This window comes from Anabrus simplex, chromosome 1, assembly GCF_040414725.1.
Source record: "Anabrus simplex isolate iqAnaSimp1 chromosome 1, ASM4041472v1, whole genome shotgun sequence".
Lineage (NCBI taxonomy): Eukaryota > Metazoa > Arthropoda > Insecta > Orthoptera > Tettigoniidae > Anabrus > Anabrus simplex.
Window position 1 is genome coordinate 629,219,708 of NC_090265.1, and position 22,685 is coordinate 629,242,392.

The 22,685-nt window shown below is 41.3% G+C and overlaps 1 protein-coding gene and 2 non-coding genes across 3 annotated transcripts; 1 reads left to right on the forward strand and 2 right to left on the reverse strand.

Annotated features, from left to right (window-relative positions):
• Positions 1 to 1,102: 1,102 nt before the first annotated feature.
• TRNAG-UCC (transfer RNA glycine (anticodon UCC)) lies at positions 1,103 to 1,174 on the reverse strand. The gene has a single exon. It is a non-coding gene; the product is annotated as a tRNA-Gly (tRNA).
• Positions 1,175 to 4,473: 3,299 nt separating this feature from the next.
• On the forward strand, positions 4,474 to 4,545 carry TRNAG-UCC (transfer RNA glycine (anticodon UCC)). Its single transcript has one exon. It is a non-coding gene; the product is annotated as a tRNA-Gly (tRNA).
• Positions 4,546 to 19,548: 15,003 nt separating this feature from the next.
• LOC137502202 (uncharacterized) lies at positions 19,549 to 21,021 on the reverse strand. Its single transcript, XM_068229253.1, has 2 exons — positions 20,488 to 21,021; positions 19,549 to 20,175 (listed from the first exon to the last, which is right to left on the reverse strand). Exons 1-2 carry the CDS (start codon positions 21,019 to 21,021, stop codon positions 19,780 to 19,782), a joined length of 930 nt encoding a protein of 309 aa, XP_068085354.1. The 3' UTR covers positions 19,549 to 19,779.
• Between the last annotated feature and the right edge of the window lie 1,664 nt (positions 21,022 to 22,685).

Below are 22,685 nucleotides of genomic sequence, written 5' to 3' on the forward strand. Positions count from 1 at the left end.
ATCCGGGAGATAGTGGGCTCGAATCCCACTGTCTACAGCCCTGAGGATGGTTTTCCGTGGTTTCCCTATTTTCACACCAGGCAAATGCTGGGACTGAACCTTAATTACGGCCATGTCTGCTTCCTTCCTATTCCTAAGCCTTTCCTGTCCCATCGTCGCCATAAGACCTATCTGTGTTGGTGCGACGTAAAGCAAATGGCAGTATTTCAATCCCCCCCCAGAGGCCGCCTTTTCAGTATAGCAGGTCGGCCGCCTGGGCGAAGTACTGTTAATCTTCCCCAGCTGTATTCCCTAACACAATGTCTCACGCTACAGGACACTGCCCTTGAGGTGGTAGAGGTGGGATTGCTCTCTGAGTTCCAGGGAAAAACCAACCCTGGGGGGTAAATAGATTGAGAAAGGAGAAAGATTACTTTTCAGGACCCCCCCCCCCCCCCGAGGATGAATAGAACAAATGTTGACTGAGGGGGGTCGGACCATATAAATGAAAGAGAATAAACATGGTCCGCCTCTGTGGTGGAGTGGTTAGTGTGATTAGCTGCCACCCCCGGAGGCCCGGGTTCGATTCCCGGCTCTGCCATCCTGGAAGCGGTTTTCCGTGGTTTCCCACTTCTTCTCCAGGCAAATGCCGGGATGGCCACTTAAGGCCACGGCCGCTTCCTTCCCTCTTCCTTCTCTATCCCTTCCAATCTTCCCATCCGTCCCCAAGGCCCCTGTTCAGCATAGCAGGAGAGGCCGCCTGGGCGAGTTACTCGTCATCCTCCTTAGTTGTGTTCCCGGACCCAGAGTCTGAAGCTCCAGCACATTGCCCTTGAGGCGGTGGAGGTGGGATCCCTCACTGAGTCCGAGGGAAAAACCGACCCTCGAAGATAAACAGATTAAGAAGGAGAAGAAGAAGGGAATAACATGAAAAAACTAAGTGAATACAGACTCAGCTATGAACCCCTGATCGTCACGTCTCATAAGTTTTGAACCCTGCAGTATCGTCAAGTTGACTAAAACTTGATTTTATGAATGTTCAGGTCAACCTTGCTGGCCATTGCGTTTCCAGTCTGGAAGTTAATATAGGCGAAGGATTTAATATAGACAGTTTTAAAAAGTGTGCGATGGCCGGGAATCGAACCCGGATCAACTGCTTGGAAGGCAACTATGCTCACCATTACACCACCATCGCACTTCGAGTGAAAGGCGAAAGAGTTGAATACACAAGCTCTTCTTTACTGACGTCAGCAAAAAGTTCTCACCTCCAGGAAGAAGCATAACCATAACCAGTTCCACAAGTCACCAACACTGCAATTGTTCATTGACAGAGTTCCGACACGATTGTCGGCAGGGGAGCGGGGAAGTCCCAACAGGATCAGATTTAGATTTTTCTTCATGCAGGTGAAAGCTTTCTGCTGACGTCAATAAAGAAAAACTTGCTTAATTATTCTTGTTCGCTCATCTGATAAGGTGAGGTGATGGCGTATTGGTGAGCATAACTGCCATCCGAGCAGTTGATCCGGGCTCAATTCCCGGCCAACGCACATTTTTAAGATCGACGGTGTCATGTCATTCGCCCAGATTAACTTGTAAGCTGAAAACGCGGTTTTGTGTTACATATCTATAACTTTCAGTTGACGTCAGTAAAAAAGTCTTGTGTATTGAAACTCATTGTAAGGTGCTATGGTGGTGTAAAATGGGCAGAGTTGCCTTCCAAGCAGTTGATCCGGGTTTGATTCCCGCCCATCGCACATTTTCAAAAGCGTCAGTGTCATGTTTTCAGCCGAGATTAACTTCTAAACTGAAAAAGCTATTTTGTGGTAATACATGCCTGTTTGAGCCACCGTGGCTCAGGTGACAGCGCACCGGCATCTCACTGCTGTATTTCGTGGTTCAAATCCCTGACACTCCATGTGAGATTTGTGCTTGGCAAAGCGAAGGCGGGGTACAGTTTTTTCTCCGTGTACTCCAGTTTTCCCTGCGTCTTTCATTCCAGCGACACTCTCCGATATTATTACATTGCCGTCGGTCATTATCCCAGAGAAGTGCGAGAGGCTTCGGCAGTCAGCACAATTCCTATCCTCGCCGCTAGATGGGGCTTCATTACTGGAAACAGGCTGAGGATTTTCATTTTCCTTATTACATGCCTGTAGTCCGCCTCTGTGGTGTAGTGGTTAGTGTGATTAGCTGCCACCCCCGGAGGCACGGGTTCGATTCCCGGCTCTGCCACGAAATTTGAAAAGTGGTACGAGGGCTGGAACGGGGTCCACTCAGCCTCGGGAGGTCAACTGAGTAGAGGTGGGTTCGATTCCCACCTCAGCCATCCTGGAAGTGGTTTTCCGTGGTTTCCCACTTCTCCTCCAGGCAAATGCCGGGATGGTACCTAACTTAAGGCCACGGCCGCTTCCTTCCCTCTTCCTTGTCTATCCCTTCCAATCTTCCCATCCCCCACCAAGGCCCCTGTTCAGTATAGCAGGTGAGACCGCCTGGGCGAGGTACTGATCATTCTCCCCAGTTGTACCCCCCGATCCGATGTCTGAAGCTCCAGGACACTGCCCTTGAGGCGGTAGAGGTAGGATCCCTCGCTAAGTCCGAGGGAAAAGCCAACCCTGAACAATAAACAGATTAAGAAAGAAAGAACATGCCTGTAGCGTTCTATTGACTTTAGTGAAGAAGATATTAAAGTTTTTCGTTGCTTTGCGAACGTGCGATGGTGGTGTTATGGTGAGCATAGTTGCCTTCCAAGCAGTTGATCCGCGTTCGATTCCCGGTCATCGCTCGCTTTGAAAGCGTCGTGTCATGTCATTCGTCGAGAGTAACATTGCCATTGAAAATGCGATTTTGTAACACATTCCTAGTCTTCTTCTTCTTCTTGTTTATCTGTTTTCTATCCTGGGTCGATTTTCCCTCAGACTCAGCGAGGGATCCCACTTCTACCCCCTTAAGGGCAGTGTTCTGGAACTTCAGACTCTGTATCGGGTGATACAACTGGGGAGGATGACCAGTACCTCGCCCAGGCGGCCTCACCTGGTATGCTGAACAGGGGCCTTGCGGGGGGTGGGAAGATTGGAAAACCATGGAAAACTACTTCCAGGATGGCTGAGGTGGAAATTGAACCCACGTCTAATAAGTTGACCTCCCGATGATGAGTGGACCCCGTTCCCACCCTCGTACAGCTTTTCAAATTTCGTGGCAGAGCCGGGAATCGAACCCGATTCCTCGCGGGTAGCAGCTAATCACACTAACGACTACACCACAGAGGCGAGCACGTGCCTAGTCAAGTGCCTAAAACGTTATTTTCTTATTTTTTAAATTTTCGTTTTATTATAATTTTGGCTTCGATATATCCCAATCGTTCGCAGAGAGTCAAAGGAAACCTGTGATTGTCTCAACAGACAGTAAACGATGAATTATTCTGTTCTGCTACATCCGGTCAGTGTGGAGATTCAGGGTCACGTGATCCTACGATGAATACAGGCATATATTTACATCAGAATATCCTTGAGGAAATACTCAGTAGTCAATTTTAATGGCGCTCAAGAGTAGTAATTTCAGTAGTTCCAGTACAGTTTCATTGTATCTTTAAAAGAACTGAATTCAGCTCCAAACTGGCACTTCTAAATACGGTTAAAATCTCTCTTTAGCTTTGTTCAGGATATAACGTAAATTGTAAACAGTTAAGTAATTACGAGGTCTGCGTCTGGGGTGTAGTGGTTAGTGTGGTTAGCTGCCTACTCCGGAGGCCCAGGTTCGATTTCCGGCTCTGCCACGAAATTTGAAAAGTGGTACGAGGGTTGGAACCTTGTCCACCCAGCCTCGGGTTGCTTAACTGAGGGGGGGGGGGGATTCGATTTCCACCTCAGCCATCCTAGAAGTGGTTTTCCGTGGTTTTCCACTTCTCCTCCAGGCAAATGCCTGGATGGTACCAAACTTAAGGCCACGGTCACTTCCTTCCCTCGTCACGTCTAACCCTCGACCAAGACCCATCTTCAGCATAGCAGGTGAGGCCACCTGGGCGAGGTACTTTTCCTCCTCCTTAGTTATACCCACGACCCAAGTATCACGCTCCAGGACACTGGCCTTGAGGTGGTAGAGGTGGGATCCCTCGCTGAGTCCGAGGAAAAACCAACCCTGGATATTAAACAGATTAAGAAAGAAAGAAAGAAAGAAAGAAAGAAAGATGTGAAAATGGGAAAACTCACTGTCCGCCGAATGGAAGGTGATAGCTACGTGACACAAGCCATCAGGCCTCTTGCTTGGTCCTAAATATCCTCAACTTACTTTACCAAGCACCCTGAATGCGATCCTGTTAGGATTCTACCCGCAGATAATACAGCTTCTCATCGCTTATTGCCTGAGCTCTACCAATGGATAATTCCAGTGTTGGCGACTTGTGGAACTTGTTAAAGTTATGCTTCTTCTTGCTGGTGAAAGCTGTACGTCAGTAGAGAAAATCTCGTGTCTTTAACTTTTTCACTGTATGCTGGAGGTGCGATGGTGGTGTAATGGTGAGCATAGTTGCCTTCCAAGCAGTTGATCCGGGTTCGATTCCCGGCCATCGCACATTTTTGAAAGCGTCGGTATTACGTCATTCGTCAAGGTTAACTTCTACTCTGGAAACGGGATCCCTATTCAGCATAACAAGTGAGGCCGCCTGGGTGAGGTACTCCTCCCCAAATGTATCCCAGACCAAATGTCTCACGCTCCACGTCACTGCCCTGGAGGCGGTAGAGGCGCGATCCTTTGCTGAGTCCGGGAGAAAAACCAACCCTGGAGGGTGAACGGATTAAATAAAATAAGTAAATAAATAATTCTATTTTATTGTAAATGTGAAAATCATATTTCTTGGGGGTTTTTTGGTTTTTTGGTTTTTTTTGCTAGTTGTTTACGTCGCACCGACACAGATAGGTCTTATGGCGACGATGGGACAGGAAAGAGCTAGGAGTGGGAAGGAAGCGGCCATGGCCTTAATTAAGGTACAGCCCCAGCATTTGCCTGGTGTGAAAATGGGAAACCACGGAAAACCATCTTCAAGGCTGCCGACAGTGGGGTTTGAACCTACTATCTCCCGAATACTGGATACTGGCCGCACTTTAGCGACTGCAGCTGTCGAGCTCGGTAAAAATCATGTTATTTCGTCATTAAATCCCGCAACGCATGTCTCCCACCGAAGTATTGTAACTACATGTTTGTGCTCGAAGTAAAACAAAGAGAGGAAAAATTGTCGAAATCGAATATTTTGTGTGTGTGTGTGTGTGTGTGTGTGTGTGTGTGTGTGTGTGTGTGTGTGTGTGTGTGTGTGTGTGTGTGTGTGTGTGTGTGTGTGTGTGTGTGTGTGTGTGTGTTAAAAATAAATTTAAAAGATTGTCTAAAAACAAACCAACCGGTAGCTCATACAGCCAAGAAGACTGCTGCTCAACCAGATACTGAGGTACTATGTGGTCGACATAACAACATACTTAGCCGTGTTGCTTGGCTTTCGTGATCGGGTAACTTAAAGTGTATTCCTTCGTGGGTAGCAATGCCATAAAAAGTATGGATGTTTAGAGTTCGGTATATGATCGTAGTTCATGGTTTGGTTGTGTGAGCTTTCATGCTGAATTATTTTGATCTCAGTTTCTAGTATTTAATATTTTCATCGTAATACGTTCCTTTGTTTCAAAAGTTCTTTATTTTAGTGTATCGCTTTTAGTGCCGAGAGTATCAGAGAACATCGTCGGATTGTCGGTTCTGTAACTCCTTTTCGCGGTGCACCCCATGGGCTGATCTACATGTACCACTGTATGAGAGTGTTGTCTGTGAGTGTAGCTGTAATTGTACGGAATAGGAATGGGAAGGAAGTGGCAGTAGCCTTGAGAAAGGTACCTTACCGGTATTTGCTTTGAAGTGAAATAAACCACTGAAAACCATTTCGAGGATGTCCGACTGGGTATTCGAAGCCACATGTCTTCCGTGTACAGAGCCAGCAGTCACAACTGGCTGTGCTTAAATGCACTGAGCTAACATGTTCGGTTCATAAGCTACTAAAACGATCGAATTAACATTTTCGGATATGTTATAAAACTAATAATAATAATAATAATAGTAATAGTAATAGTAATAATAATAATAATAATAATAATAATAATAATAATAATAATAATAATAATAATAATAATAAATTTTAATTTTAATTTCGTGTGGCTCTTTCTAGCCGAGTGCAGCCCTTGTAAGGCAGACCCTCCGATGAGGGTGGGCGGCATCTGCCATGTGTAGATAACTGCGTGTTATTGTGGTGGAGGATAGTGTTATGTGTGGTGTGTGAGTTGCAGGGATGTTGGGGACAGCACAAACACCCAGCCCCCGAGCCATTGGAATTAACCAATGAAGGTTAAAATCCCCGACCCGACCGGGAATCGAACCCGAGACCCTATGCACCGAAGGCCAGTACGCTGACCATTCAGCCAACGAGTCGGACATAATAATAATAATAATAATAATAATAATAATAATAATAATAATAATAATAATAATAATTGCATTTGGGGCTGTACCTTAATTAAGGCCACGGCCGCTTCCTTCAAACTCCTAGGCCTTTCCTATTCCATCGTCGCCATAAGACCTATCTGTGTCGGTGCGACGTAAAGCCCCTAGCAAGAAAAGAAATAATTGCATTACCTCGTTTGCATGAGCAGCCATATTAATTTGACGCCAATCAGGCTGTCAAATTCGACATGCTGTTTAAGTCTACCAGATGGCAGAATAAATCAGATTTATGTTGGGTAATCTAAGGCTAAGGTTTTTTAAATCTTTTAATATTTTTAGGTAAACATCGAATGTGCCACCGGATATCTTTTACATCTCCGTCATCGTACGACATGGAATGTTTAATGGACATTTTGCCACCCTTCAGAAATCCGATTACCAGGTTTGAACCCGCGATCTTCTGATTCGGATGTCAGTATTCTACCACTGGTCCATTGAGGAAGCCACTGAACCAAAATGAGAGAAAATCTCACTTACGTCTTGAATATTAGACAAACTTATATGCCAGTTTATTTTTGACAATATTTAAAGTCAGAAAACAAGCACTAATCTTTAGGACTAAGAATTTGATGACCTATACATTATCAAAAAAATCCCCATGAAAAGAATTTGCGACTTTAAAATCCTTAAAAAATGCCCGAAAATGATTTTAAAATGACCTAAAAATAAAGTTTATGTTCCTAATTTTTTTTCTTAGTAGGAAAAGTGGTCGTGATATGTTTTATTTACACCTCTAACTGTCACTCTAGCAATTTAAGTACTAAGGTAGAAGACCGTATACTAGATTATTTACGTAAACTTGCATTATTTTTAACTGAGCGAGTGCGCAAGTATTGTTTATGTAGTTTCCACCAATCAGTTCTAGTTAGTTGTTACTTTTCATTCTCACTGAGTTGCAATGCACAAATAACAATTGATGTACGTTTTCAAATCTGAAAAGGGGCATGTTTAAAATACACAATATCATTGTGATTTCCTGCCTCGAGTGAGAATTGTTCTCGAGAATGAACCTAATATGGAACACAAAGCGAAACTTTACTGAAGGAGTGAATGTTAAAATGGAAGTATTGAGTTTGTTAAAAAAATTAACAAGTACAAAACATGGGTATTAACGCAAAAATGTATAGCTCAAATATTAAAGATCAAATAAAGTGATAAAAGAACAAAGTGGACAAAAAACTAAATTACCCCCAAAATGAACAAAAAAGGGAAAACTTCAACAAATATTATCTTTAAATACTCCGCTATTCATAAAACATGTTAGTACTAAATCAGCTATGTATCTGTGTTACCAGAAACGAAGATAACATTTCATCAAATCTTATTTGAATTGTAAACGTCACTTGTATGAAGTTCAATAAACGTACAAGTAGAGGAAATGGTTGATGCAACATTCTCGTATAATGGTTATGTCCAAACGGATACAACATGGCATGATGCATTTCTTGGGCAAATGAAGTGCTTTGATTGGGAAATCTTCCACGAAGTATGCTTAGACCCTATACCCCACGTTAACGCACGGCAACACGTTGCCTCTGCCTTCGCTGTTTTCGCTGGAGACTTATGGATCACCCGCCTTACAACCAAGACCTCTCCCCTTCAGGCAGTCACAGGGGCGTATTCTCCTTGAATGCAAGGCATTCACTGCATGCGTTATGATAACAAACAACTGTCTGAAGTACGATTTTAGGTTGTTTCAAGTCAAATATTAACGATTTCATCTCTCAGAAGTTCAAAAGTTCCGCGCAGCTGTACTAGTTCCGTTGCTTGACTACGTGTGGTGCTGGTGTAGTCTCGCCATTCTGGAAAGAAAGAGATAGCAAATGAAGGAGTTAAGGATGTAAGGCATTCAATCTTAAAATTGCATTCGGTGGCAGACATAGTTTTGAAACCCTCCGAATGATGTCACTGCAATTGAAAATTGGTCAGACTTTGTCACCCTATACACGTGCTACCCTCTGCCGTCTGTTAGCAACTTGGAGAAAGTCGGCATGTCCAAGTTTACAGCGGACGGGACCCACAGATTACCCCCCCCCCCCCTCCCAGCGAGAACTCAACGTGACGAAACTGGCCAGTGCCACTGGGGTGACTTACCTCCAGTGCTTGAGTTGTGGCTAACTAGTGAGTTCATTCATTGTGTGTTTTGTTGCTTAGTGAGTTCATTCTGTGTGTGCTGTTCCTGTGCTATTCGTCGTTTTCGGTGTTTTATTATATTTTGCGCATATGTGGTATTAACGATGGATGAGTCCAAAACGGATATAATTGTAAATCAGTTTGAAAAGCCATTTAATGGCCGTTCGTTTGATGAAAAGATTCAAATAGTTAAAGCAGGGAGACCTCTCTCTACCCTCGCACATTTAAAAACAGAAAACAAGAATTGTGTACGCACGTTCAATCCAGAAACTTACAGTAAAACTGTTTGGCTTGAGTTCACGTACATGTAATTAGGCTGAGTAGAATTGAAATTTACTTAATACATTGTGTTGCTGCATGGTTACTAGTTGCATGCCTCGGTGGAGATTCCAGGATCTTTGTTCGCTCAGGAAAGCCATGGTATACAAGGACAATCGATGCAATGGTTCTTGTGCTATGGAATAATGATTTAACCAGCAACCAGCGTCCTTCATTGTAGGGGATATAGAGAAATGTGTTTAGAGTTAGACAGGTGTCTGACGATGGGGTGATTTTCTGTAGACGCACTCAAACTATCATCACTATTCAGTCGTTTCGATATAGTGTATGTTGTAAGGGTAAGTTTCTTAACACTGCTCTATGTTTTAACTGATCACATCTCTCTTATAGACAATAATTTGAATTTATAAAGAAATTGACCCTGCGTGTTACAATACTCGAGTTGGTGTCCCACGGGGTTCAAATCTTGGAGCATTACTATGTTTACTACTTATTAATGATCTTCCTAAATGCAAAGTGCATTCAAACATATTGCTTGATATTCACAGACGACGTAAAATTTTCAAAGCCATTCAGTCACAGGAGGACTAGATATATTTCTTTTGAAAGACCTCAATAACAAATTGCACTGGAGCGTTATTAACAAGTTAGGTTTTAACATAAACAAGTGCCATGTAATTTTATTTTCGAGGAATTAACATTAGTCGCTCATATAACATTTTAAATACTAATTTGTCATCAGTGAATTCTAACAGGGATCTTGGTGTGCATTTTGACGCTGTAGACATAAACGAAGTAGTTTCAGATACTTACAGACTGTTAGGATTTATTAAGAGATGCACACATGAATTCAGTAATCCCGAGGCAATAAAGTTATTATACAACTAGCTGATGTACCCGTGCTTCGCTACGGAATTCTAAATTTTATACAGAATTCTAGGTTAGGTAGTGTAAACGTTGTGAGCAAGACTGTATTAAGTTGCATAGCTCTTAACGTTGCCCTAGAAGCACGACGGGCAAATCACCAACGTCTTTCCTCATATGAAGACTGGATTAGGGAATTTTCATTGTAATGGTAGGCCCGCTTGCCTACCGTCAGTCACAATCAGGTTGGGGAGTTTTCATTATAATGGCAGACACTCACTCTCCGCCTGCCTTTATAGATTCTCAGGAAGACTCTTAGTGGTTTCCCCAGCTGAAATGAACATGAGGCATTACAATGACGTCAGTAGGTATGGCGCGATTCAAAGCAATGCTTTCATATGAAATACTCGATCAAATGAAAAACCACACATTTTCTCATTTTTAACGAACAGTACTATGCTGCCGAACTAACAGTCCAAAGCTACAGAGCTGGAATGACCAAAACGCAGACATCCGTGAACAATCTTCGTCTTTTTTTTCGGCGGGGGGATTCGAATAGTGGATAGTCCCACGGCAAAAACTATGCCCGTTTACTTATCTGTTTCCTGGGAGTACCCGGTGAGTCGAAAAATCTCAATACACTACACTGGCGGGGGAAAGAACTATCTGACGTGGAGGCAATTTTTCCTCCAAGCCAGAGAAGAAACCACATCTTCGCTGCTAATTTGGAATAAAATTAATGTAGATTTAATAAAAGTGAAGAGGAAGAAGCATTTCTTAAGAAACGGCTCTTTTCAGGGTTGAATTTTGAGTTATTTAGTGAATTGTGGTACTATAATTTGGAATAGGCCTAAATTGTAATTCTGGACCAGTTCATACTACTACTAACTGAGCCTCTGACTTAAGTGCGCACACTGCTCATTCAAAACAGCGCGTCAGAGTATGTATCGGATAGCTGGCATACTATGATGAACCAGTGTGTTACGTACCAGCAGTATCAGAACACGTATGAACCAGAAGAATGGCATGCTAAAGAAGAAAGTTATCTCACCCTAAATTTGATTATTATGATAAAAATGAAAAAGATTGGCTACAATCGCAGGTCCTTTATTTATCTATACATTATTTAACAATATTATTGGTAACACAAACTTGCTCTCTCTGTTCAACTTGTCTGTCCCTAATCCATCAGCGCGCCAAAAACATATTAGGCTACCTTCTAATGCTCAAGATCAAGGACTCAACAATATTTAATTCACCAGTGTTAAAGTTAATGAAAATGTTCAATAAATATAGCAGTGAGTACAGTCTAGAAATATTTGCAGCTACATTATTTTCCAGAGTAAAACAATGTAAACGAATAACTTAAATGTTTTTTAAATAAATTATAAATTAAAATCCCACTTTGATAACTTACTGTTTAGTTCATGGATTTAGTTCACTTACTAGTTTCTATTCACACCATCTACCCATCATAATCAATATCATCTTCGATAACATCACTATCATCTTCATACACTGACTGACAGAGCAAATGCAACACCAAGAAGGAGTGGTCAGAACTTTATGCCAATTGCAGGGTAGACTGACGTCACTGAGGTATGCTCATGATGTGAAATGCGCCGCTGTGCTGCGCACGTAGCGAACGATAAATGGGACACGGCGTTGGCGAATGGCCCACTTCGTACCGTGATTTCTCAGCCGACAGTCATTGTAGAACGTGTTGTCGTGTGCCACAGGACACGTGTATAGCTAAGAATGCCAGGTCGCCGTCAACGGAGGCATTTCCAGCAGACAGACGACTTTACGAGGGGTATGGTGATCGGGCTGAGAAGGGCAGGTTGGTCGCTTCGTCAAATCGCAGCCGATACCCATAGGGATGTGTCCACGGTGCAGCGCCTGTGGCGAAGATGGTTGACGCAGGGACATGTGGCACGTGCGAGGGGTCCAGGCGCAGCCCGAGTGACGTCAGCACGCGAGGATTGGCGCATCCGCCGCCAAGCGGTGGCAGCCCCGCACGCCACGTCAACCGCCATTCTTCAGCATGTGCAAGACACCCTGGCTGTTCCAATATCGATGAGAACAATTTCCCGTCGATTGGTTGAAGGAGGCCTGCACTCCCGGCGTTCGCTCAGAAGACTACCATTGACTCCACAGCATAGACGTGCACGCCTGGCATGGTGCCGGGCTAGAGCGACTTGGATGAGGGAATGGCGGAACGTCGTGTTCTCCGATGAGTCACGCTTCTGTTCTGTCAGTGATAGTCACCGCAGACGAGTGTGGCGTCGGCGTGGAGAAAGGTCAAATCCGGCAGTAACTGTGGAGCGCCCTACCGCTAGACAACGCGGCATCATGGTTTGGGGCGCTATTGCGTATAATTCCACGTCACCTCTAGTGCGTATTCAAGGCACGTTAAATGCCCACCGCTACGTGCAGCATGTGCTGCGGCCGGTGGCACTCCCGTACCTTCAGGGGCTGCCCAATGCTCTGTTTCAGCAGGATAATGCCCGCCCACACACTGCTCGCATCTCCCAACAGGCTCTACGAGGTGTACAGATGCTTCCGTGGCCAGCGTACTCTCCGGATCTCTTACCAATCGAACACGTGTGGGATCTCATTGGACGCCTTTTGCAAACTCTGCCCCAGCCTCGTACGGACGACCAACTGTGGCAAATGGTTGACAGAGAATGGAGAACCATCCCTCAGGACACCATCCGCACTCTTATTGACTCTGTACCTCGACGTGTTTCTGCGTGCATCGCCACTCGCGGTGGTCCTACATCCTACTGAGTCGATGCCGTGCGCATTGTGTAACCTGCATATCGGTTTGAAATAAACATCAATTATTCGTTCGTGCCGTCTCTGTTTTTTCCCCAACTTTCATCCCTTTCGAACCACTTCTTCTTGGTGTTGCATTTGCTCTGTCAGTCAGTGTATAATTACAATACTAATACAAGTTTAAAATCGTTAGTAAAATAATAATGTGCATATATAACTGAATATTGTCTTAAATTGTCGATATTATGCTACAGAAGAAAAGTGTATTATTATTTCATATAAGGTACCAGAATGATTTTATTTAACAAGGACTTTCACAAGAGTTAATATAATTTTACATTTATATTTGTTTTCACTTAATGTAATAGTATACCAGTATGTGTTTTACATCATTCGGCTTGTACCTGCCTGAAGCTAAATAAATAAATAAATAAATAAATAAATAAATAAATAAATAAATAAATAAATAAATAAATAAATAAATAAATAAATACATAAATAAATAAATAAATAAATAAATAAATAAATAAGTAAAACATCTCCTTTACAGTAATATAAAGGTGGGATAAAAACTGACCCAGAAAATATTTATACGACTGACCAGGAATTGACCCTTGAGAACTGCCCATCACAGGAAATGCTGGAAACCTTGATTTCGATGCACCAATCGGTTGCTGTCATATCTGTGCATGCTCAATACGCGAAGGTTCATCTGGACGCTTTAATGTATGCACAACGGTACAGATGCAGGTCATTTTTGATAATATTTCGACACGAAGATCTCTTAGTTCCCACCTGCACAGATAAACGGTCGTTGAGATTTCGTCTGACTTCGTTCCAGGCTTTCCTTCACTCGAGCAATGTTTTCTGGTGTTCAAACTCTTTTCGGATAGTTAAGGATTTATTCGCTACAGAGCCCAATTCGCGCCATTTTGCCAATACGTTTTGTATTCCAGACTTTGCTGGAGGTTTTGCGAAAAACACTTCCAGTCTTAAACTCTTACGCAAGCAGTCCCGCACATGTTTTCCACGAATCGTGCTTCGCATAACACTCGACAATGAACACGTGCTCTTTTATCGTAAGGACTATTCTGTGTCACTAAACACGTCCGCTCCTCTTACTCACTCACACGTAATGACATAGCGACGTACTCGGGAGATGCACACGGACAGACATGTAACAGCAACCGATTGGTGCATCGAAATTACGGTTTCCAGCATTTCCTGTGGTGGGTAATTCTCCTATTTATTAACAAGGGTCAATTCAGCGTCAGTCTTATAAATATTTTCCGGGCCACGATACTTTCTTATGCAGCTACAAATCGGGAGCGAACGGCCTGTACTGGAGGGAATACACAATGAAGTGCCTTGCAGGTGCAAATAGTCGATGATAAGTACCACAGAATAACTTGGCAGTCAGCTTGTGGCACCTGGGGCATAAGCTGTTGGAAGATAAACACATAAAAGAGAAGCTCGTTCCTGCTGCGAGGGAGGCACTAGATTGAAATGCAAAATATGCTATTACCAGCTAACTGGGTGTAAGCGAACGAGCAATTGATATGCGGTAACAACATTGTGTGGGGACCGCAGGCAGTCTTCTGAAACACAGTTACCGTACCTGCCTTCTGCGCTCTGCGACTGTGATTGACAGTGGTGCAGACATCTCTCCCCATCAGGGCTGCTAATCACCGAGCAACTGCCTCACACCCGAGAGTCTTCCTCACATTGCATAAATAGCATTGCTAAAATCATTATTTCGAAAAGGAAAATATCAGTATCTTAGCAAAATGTCCGCCTCTGTGGTGTAATGTTTAGTGTGATCAGCTGCCATTAAGGAAGAAAGAAAGAAAGAAAGAAAGAAAGAAAGAAAGAAAGAAAGAAAATAATTCGTTTCGAGGAAAAGAATACTATGGAATATATACAACAAAAATAGTGTAAGAACGGGATATATTAGTCCTTTCAAGTCTGAAGTTTGCCCCAAGAAGTAGAAACATATTATTTTATGAAATTAGGTCATCTAGGAAGATACAGCATGACTAACGTCCTTTGAGAAAATATTTTCTTTGTTAATTACTTAATTAATTGTTATAAATCTGTGTTCGTGTACACGATGCTATGAAAGGGGTTACCGCTTATTTTTACAACTTACCACAAATTATTCATAACTAAATACTGTAGAAAAAGTTTACTATATCCAGACGACCTATGGCACAGTAGATTAGTCTGGCTGGGCTGAGTGGCTAAGACGGTTGAGGCGCTGGCTTTCTGACCTTAAATTGGCAGGTTCAATCCTGCCTTTGTCCGGTGGTATTTCAAGGTGTTCAAATACGTTAGCCTCGTGTCGGTAGATTCACTGGCACGTGAAAAAACTCTGCGGGACTAAATTCCGGCACCTCAGCGTCTCTTAAAACCGTAAAATTAGTTAGTGGGACGTAAAAACAAATAACATTATGAATAGATTAGTCTGTTCTCAAGATTGTGGTTCGGAACGCGGGTCGATCAAAGGAATTTGAAGGGGTTTCAACCCGAAAACTCCGTGCCTTTAGCTTCCTGCACATTAAAGAATTGAGGAACAAAATTCCGACGCCCCATCAATCGATAAAGACTTAAGAGAACCCGAACCATGAAAATGATATTTTGTGTTTTCAGTTTATTATGAAATCAAATACGACAGATTTTCCTCTTTGAAATTACATATTCATATTACCGGTAGCTCAACTCTAAGTATTAAAAATATTACTTAATAATGTGTTGTGTTGGGTGTGTCACCACATAAAATTTCCATGGATACGTGTTGAGTGAAAACAGTAAACATCTTTATTCCTATTTCCAGATCTTTCCAAAGACATTATATTAAGTATGCAGGACATATTTCTTGTGTTGCCTTCTTTATTTTACACGCTATTGTTTGATGTCCATTGCTGTATTCCTTGGATATAATTGTTTACATTGAGTCATTTGGTAGTTAGTTCGAAGATTTGCATTGCATTATTTCTATTGTGTGACTGGAACTTATCGAACATTCCTCGATTTAGTAGTAGAATTAATAAAACGGAAAATCCTCATTGGAGACACTAGTGGAATTGAGACAATTTCTATTACCGTAGGAAATGATTCTGAAAATAGTGAAATTATATATAATTATGAAGTGATATCTACTGCTGTCTCTAGCACAAGGAAAATGTTGCATTGATCAACTGAAAAATACTCCAATTTATTGAAACAGTGAACGAAATTTCATTGCTATAAAAGGTAATAGGTAATTCGGTATTGTGTAATGAATGTTGCAAAATGACCTACTTCAGCAAATGTCAAGCGACACAAAGGACGTCAAAATCAAAATGGGAGTGTGAATAATGTAATTTGGGCCATAATTCGAAAAATGTGTTCATTGCAATTTACACTCTTCATTTTGGAGTATATGATGCTATTACTATATACAACAAAGGTAAGATCATGACGAATTAAGATTATAAAGTCTATTTGCTGCAGAAGATAGGTGTAGTGCTCGGAAAATACAGCGTCACTGATATAATGATGATGGACAATGAGAGGAAAATGCTGAAAGGAAAGAATAGGAGTGTAAAGGCAAGCCAAACGAAGAATGAAACGTATAAACAGAAGGCTAGATGAGAAGATGTCTACTGACAGAAAAAAAAAAAAAAAGTTAGTCAAGCTTTGAACCTTGTTTTCTACAAGTTTACTTTTTTAGCACATAAGGAACATTTTCTCCTAAACTATGAGAGATACAGAACTCAAATTTTCAGGAATTGTAAACAATAGCCCTTTTTCAAAGATAATATATCAAAGTGTCAATTCTTTTCAGTAACAAAATAATTGCCCGCCTCTGCGGTGTAGTGGTTAGTGTGATTAGCTGCCACCCCCTGAGGCCGGGTTCAATTTCCGGCTCTGCCACGAAATTTGAAAAGTGGTACGAGGGCTGAAACGGGGTTCACTCAGCCTCGGAAGGTCAATTGAGTAGAGGTGGGTTCGATTCCCACCTCAGCCATCCTGAAAGTGGTTTTCCGCGGTTTCCCACTTCTCCTCCAGGCAAATGCCGGCATGGTACCTAACTTAATGCCACGGCCGCTTCTTTCCCTCTTCCTTGTCTATCCTTCCAATCTTCCCATCCCCCGGAAGGCCCCTGTTCAGCATAGCAGGTGAGGCCACCTGGGCGAGGTACTGGTCATCCTCCCCAGTTGTATCCCACGACTCAGAGTCTGAAGCTCCAGAACACTGCCTTTGAGGCGGTAGAGGTGGGATCCCTCGCAGAGTCCGAGGGAAAAACCAACCCTGGAGGGTAAGCAGATTAAGAAAGAAAGATACTACGTTATATCAAAAAATATGTCAATTATTTTCAGGAACAAAATAATTAATATCTTCCCAGAAAATACCAATACATTAAATTACCTACGATATACTGTATAATGGTAAATAAATGACACACGCTACTTTAAAAGTTTCATCATTCTAGTGTTAATAGTTTAGAAGAAAAAAGTTCCTTGCATTTAACATTGGAGGTATAGGAACGTCTGGGTCCCCAAGGCGTTAAATGTTGTTGTTGTTGTTGTTGTTGTTGTTGTTGTTGTTGTTGTTGTTGTTGTTGTTGTTGTTGTTGTTGTTAATAAAGTCCGGGTCCAAGTCGAAAGGTTTAGCATGCTGGCCAAGGGATCCTAGGTTAGAGTCAGAATTTTTGCTTTAATTGGTTAATTCTTCTGGTTTGGGGGCTGGGCATTTGTGCCATCAACATTAGAATTCATCTCATGTAGAGCCCCTTCCTCGCAGCCGCGCCGTTTGCCTCTAATAGGGCGTCTAATCAAAAGACATGCAGCAGGCTTCATACGCAATTACTATTCTTCTTCTTCTTCTTCTTCTTCTTCTTCTTCTTCTTCTTCTTCTTCTTGCGTTCCGGCCTTCTAAGGACCACGTTACAATTTCAATTGTTCCTCCTTAGTTGTTCTTTCCTTTTCTTCCAGTATTCTTTCATTGTTTCACTGTGTTTCTTTTTCCTGTCTTCAGTGAATAAGTGTCAGTGTGTTGTTGACTGCCATGAACAGACGAGGACATTTATTGTACAACAGATGGCGCCACGCGATGGTACAACTTTTTGCTCCGCTGCCTTGTATGCAATCTTGTACGGGAGCTTGTACACACGCTTACCATTTCCGTGGCAAGTTATTGCTAGAAAATGGCTGACGCCGAGGATAAGAGGAAGATAGCCGCTGCAGCTGCTGTTATTATTGCCGTGATTTCTCGACGTCGAAGGAGAAGAAAGATACGATGGTACAATAGAAGGTGGTGGACTCGACCATGGATTCAGAGGCGTGATGAAGGTAGAGAATTGCACAGCTTATTAAATAACGAGCTACGACTTGAAGACTCAGAATCCTACAAAAATTTCTTGAGAATGGATGAAGTACAGTTTACAAAGCTTTTAAACTTGGTAGAACCCAGAATCATAAAGATGAACACTAACATGCGAGAAAGCATTTCAGCATCAAGGAGGTACGTATATGAATGTTACGTGGTTCCTTAAAACACACTACCGGTACATCTTATAGGCCTATGTAACCTAAAACCGAAATATTAACACTATTTTCCCTTCCAACAGATTAGTGCTGACCTTGAGGTTAATGGCAACTGGAGAAAGCTACAAAAGTTTGATGTATTCTTTTAGGATTTCTGCGAGTGCTATCTCAACAATAATTCCAGAAACATGTAAAGCTATATATGAAAGCCTGAAGGATGAATACTTGAAGGTAGGCCTACAGATTTAATTACTCTCATGTTATGTTGGTAGAGTTTAACATGCTTAGTAGGTACCAGGGATATATGCTATAGTATCTATATTTTTCATCAGCTTATGGCAACTATAGCCTACTGTACAGTAGGCCGAATTTCTGCAACATGTAAACCAATATTTTTCAAACCAAATTCTGTTTTATTTAAACTGTGATATAAATAAATGTTTCATGCTACAGGTTGATAGCATTATTTGTTGAGTTTGTAGCCTCCATTATTATATTTATAATCTGCATTGGAACTTTCACATGGCACATTTTCTTTTTCAGATGCCATCAACAGAAAATGAGTGGCTTGAAATATCCAAGCAGTATGAAGAAATATGGAACTTTCCCAATTGCCTTGGTGCTCTTGATGGAAAACATGTTGAATTTAGGCCACCAAGGTGCATAGGTTCATACTATTTTAATTACAAAGGAGGAAATAGCATAGTGTTACTTGCTCTAGTTGATGCAGGATATAAATTTCTGTATGTAGATGTAGGATGTAATGGACGAATAAGTGATGGGGGTGTGTTGAGAAATAGTACATTACATACAATAATGGACAAAAATTTAGCCAACTTCCCTTTGTCAAAACAATTACCAGGGAGCACTGTCAAAGTTCCCTATGTGATAGTTGCAGATGATGCTTTCCCTCTACAAGAAAACATCATGAAGCCTTATAAAGGGAATCTCACTCAGCAGCAGAAAATATTTAATTATCGCTTGAGCAGGGCTAGGCGCACATCAGAAAATGCATTTGGCATACTGTGCAACAGATTTAGGATTTTGTTGAAAAAAATTGAGCTTCCTGTAGAGACAGTGGAAATAATAACATTATCTGCCTGTGCACTGCATAATTTTTTATTAACTACAGGTAATAAAAGATATGTAGGGCATCTAGAAGAGAGGGAAGATACAGAACAGTGTGTAGTTGTTCCTGGTGGATGGAGGAAGGAGAATCTTGTAGGATTACAGAGGGTAGGGAGACAGAGGTATGCAGAGGATGCTAGGAAGATAAGAGATACCTACCAAGAATATTTTAATAATACTGGTTTTGTGCCATGGCAGTGGGAGTCAATAAAGAATTGTAATTATTGACATTTCAGGAGTATATTCTGAAATATAACTAACTTACAATAAATGTGAATAAAAGGAATTAAATTTAAACTATGTGGAATGTGGTGTTCCTAGAAATTCGACAAAAGTTCATAATGTTTCATTTATTCCATTAATTAAGCTGTAAATGTAAAATGTATCATAATTAATATTTTAATCTAAGTTATGCTTCTGTCATCCCACATGTATGTGATAGTATTTTAATTTGACTGTGTTGTATGTGAAAAAATCATATCAGTGTGAAATTACAAGAAAGTAAGAAAGAAAAACAAACTTGCAGTATTAAATTAAGAACATCTAAACCAGTCTTCCTTCATTACTCACTCAGCCTGTGGTCTTCTTCTTGCAGATTTAATATAACATCAAATATTTCTCTCTTCCCTTGAAAGACAAGGGTTTTTTTCTTTAGTTGTTTTAAAGCACTAGAAACAAACACACCAAATGCATCCAGATCAGACAGCTGCTGTTTATCCTTTGTCACAGAGTCCAGAACTGAAGTGGCTTGTTGAAGGAGTTTGTCTTCCTCTTGCACGATTAGTTTCCTTTTCTGGCCTCTTGATATGCTCCTTTCATGTGGTGATGGTTGATTTGGTGAAGCAATTAACTGTGGTGGTAGATCATTAGATGTTGATGGAACTGGCGTCATCACTTCCCAGTCTCCAACTACAGGGACTTCATCAAGGGTTGGAACAGATTCGCATGTAAATTCAACCTGAAATGAAGAATAACTGTTAAATGTTGGATTCATGTTTCAGTTTCCATAATTTATCATAATATAATACTAGGGCATAGACAATAGAATGTTAGTATTAATTTTATGAACATTATAATGGTTTCTAGTTCGATTCAAATGTTACTAGGCCTACTGTATTGTAAAATGTTGGCATAGATACTGGTATACTCTATATATCAAATAATAATAATAATAATAATAATAATAATAATAATAATAATAATAATAATAATAATAATAATAAATAAAATATTCAATTCTTATGCAATTCTTACAAATTTCCGTACTTACTCTATTGGCTGTTCCTTGGGAGGCATCATGTGTTCTGGACAGAGCTGCACTGCTGGTCCCTTTTCTGGGCTGGACATAGTCCTTCAAAAACATAAGTTTTTCGAAGTACCAAATTGAAGGTTTGTATACTTCGTCCATCCCAGCACCACTTTTCTTCGAATTGTTAACTTTATTTATGGACAGAGCTGCACTGCTGGTCCCTTTTCTGGGCTGGACATAGTCCTTCAAAAACATAAGTTTTTCGAAGTACCAAATTGAAGGTTTGTATACTTCGTCCATCCCAGCACCACTTTTCTTCGAATTGTTAACTTTATTTAGTTCTGCCACGAACGTGGTACGTAAACTTTTCATTTTATTAATTATGTCCCCATTTGTTGTCGATGGTCTAATTTCTTTTAAAGCCTCGCGCACATTTTCCATAGCCACGTGTCTCGCATGTTTATTGTGGTACGAGGGCGACTTGTTGTTGTAGAGGCACGATTCTCGGCTGTAGGCCTCAATCAGGACATCTATCGCGACTTTAGACCACTCCATAACAATTAAAAAGGAATAAAAATAGAAACAACTATAATTTACAGTTAATTTAATAGTTAACGATAAAAATACAGCAGAGTTACACGGTACCGGTAATGTAACACACACTTCACACTTCTCACGTCAGCTCTTGCTCGAAATGGCTACCAGATGGTAAGGAATATAGCATGCTGCAATGGCATGCCATTTACAAGCAATTCCCTGGTATGCCAGTAGATGGCATGCAAGGTGAACGTACACACGGAGACATCTCGACGTGGCGCCATCTATTGTACAACAGATGGCGCCACGCAATGGTGCAACTTTTTGCTCCACTGCCTTGTATGCAATCTTGCACGGGAGCTTGTACACACGCTTACCATTTCCGTGGCAAGTTATTGCTAGAAAATGGCTGACGCCGAAGATACGAGGACGATAGCCGCTGCAGCTGCAGTTATTATTGCCGTGATTTCTCGACGTCGAAGGAGAAGAAAGTTACGATGGTACAATAGAAGGTGGTGGACTCGACCATGGATTCAGAGGCGTGATGAAGATAGAGAATTGCACAGCTTATTAAATAACGAGCTACGACTTGAAGACTCAGAATCCTACAAAAATTTCTTGAGAATGGATGAAGTACAGTTTACAAAGCTGTTAAATCTGGTAGAACCCAGAATCATAAAGATGAACACCAACATGCGAGAAAGCATTTCAGCATCAAGGAGGTACGTATATGAATGTTACATGGTTCCTTAAAACACACTACCGGTACATCTTATAGGCCTATGTAGCCTAACCTAACACCGAAATATTAACACTATTTTCCCTTTCAACAGATTAGTGCTGACCTTGAGGTTCCTGGCAACTGGAGAAAGCTACAAAAGTTTGATGTATTCTTTTAGGATTTCTGCGAGTGCTATCTCAACAATAATTCCAGAAACATGTAAAGATATATATGAAAGTCTGAAGGATGAATACTTGAAGGTAGGCCTACAGATTTAATTATTCTCATGTTATGTTGGTAGAATTTAGCATGCTTAGTAGGTACCATGGATATATGCTATAGTATCTATATTTTTCATCAGCTTATGGCAACTATAGCCTACTGTACAGTAGGCCTAATTTCTGCAACATGTAAACCAATATTTTTCAAACCATATTCTGTTTTATTTAAACTGTGATATAAATAAATGTTTCATGCTACAGGTTGATAGCATTATTTGTTGAGTTTGTAGGCTCCATTATTATATTTATACTCTGCATTGGAACTTTCACATGGCACATTTTCTTTTTCAGATGCCATCAACAGAAAATGAGTGGCTTGAAATATCCAAGCAGTATGAAAAAATATGGAACTTTCCCAATTGCCTTGGTGCTCTTGATGGAAAACATGTTGAATTTAGGCCACCAAGGTGCATAGGTTCATACTATTTTAATTACAAAGGAGGAAATAGCATAGTGTTACTGCTCTAGTTGATGCAGGATATAAATTTCTGTATGTAGATGTAGGATGCAATGGACGAATAAGTGATGGGGGTGTGTTGAGAAATAGTACATTACATACAATAATGGACAAAAATTTAGCCAACTTCCCTTTGTCAAAACAATTACCAGGCAGCACTGTCAAAGTTCCCTATGTGATAGTTGCAGATGATGCTTTCCCGCTACAAGAAAACATCATGAAG

Coding starts and splice junctions, on each gene's coding strand:
- LOC137502202 (XM_068229253.1), bottom strand. CDS start 21,021: ATGGAGTGGTCTAAAGTCGCGATAGATGTCCTGATTGAGGCCTACAGC. Junction 20,176..20,487: donor CCCAAGGAACAGCCAATAGA/GTAAGTACGGAA, acceptor TCTTCATTTCAG/GTTGAATTTACATGCGAATC.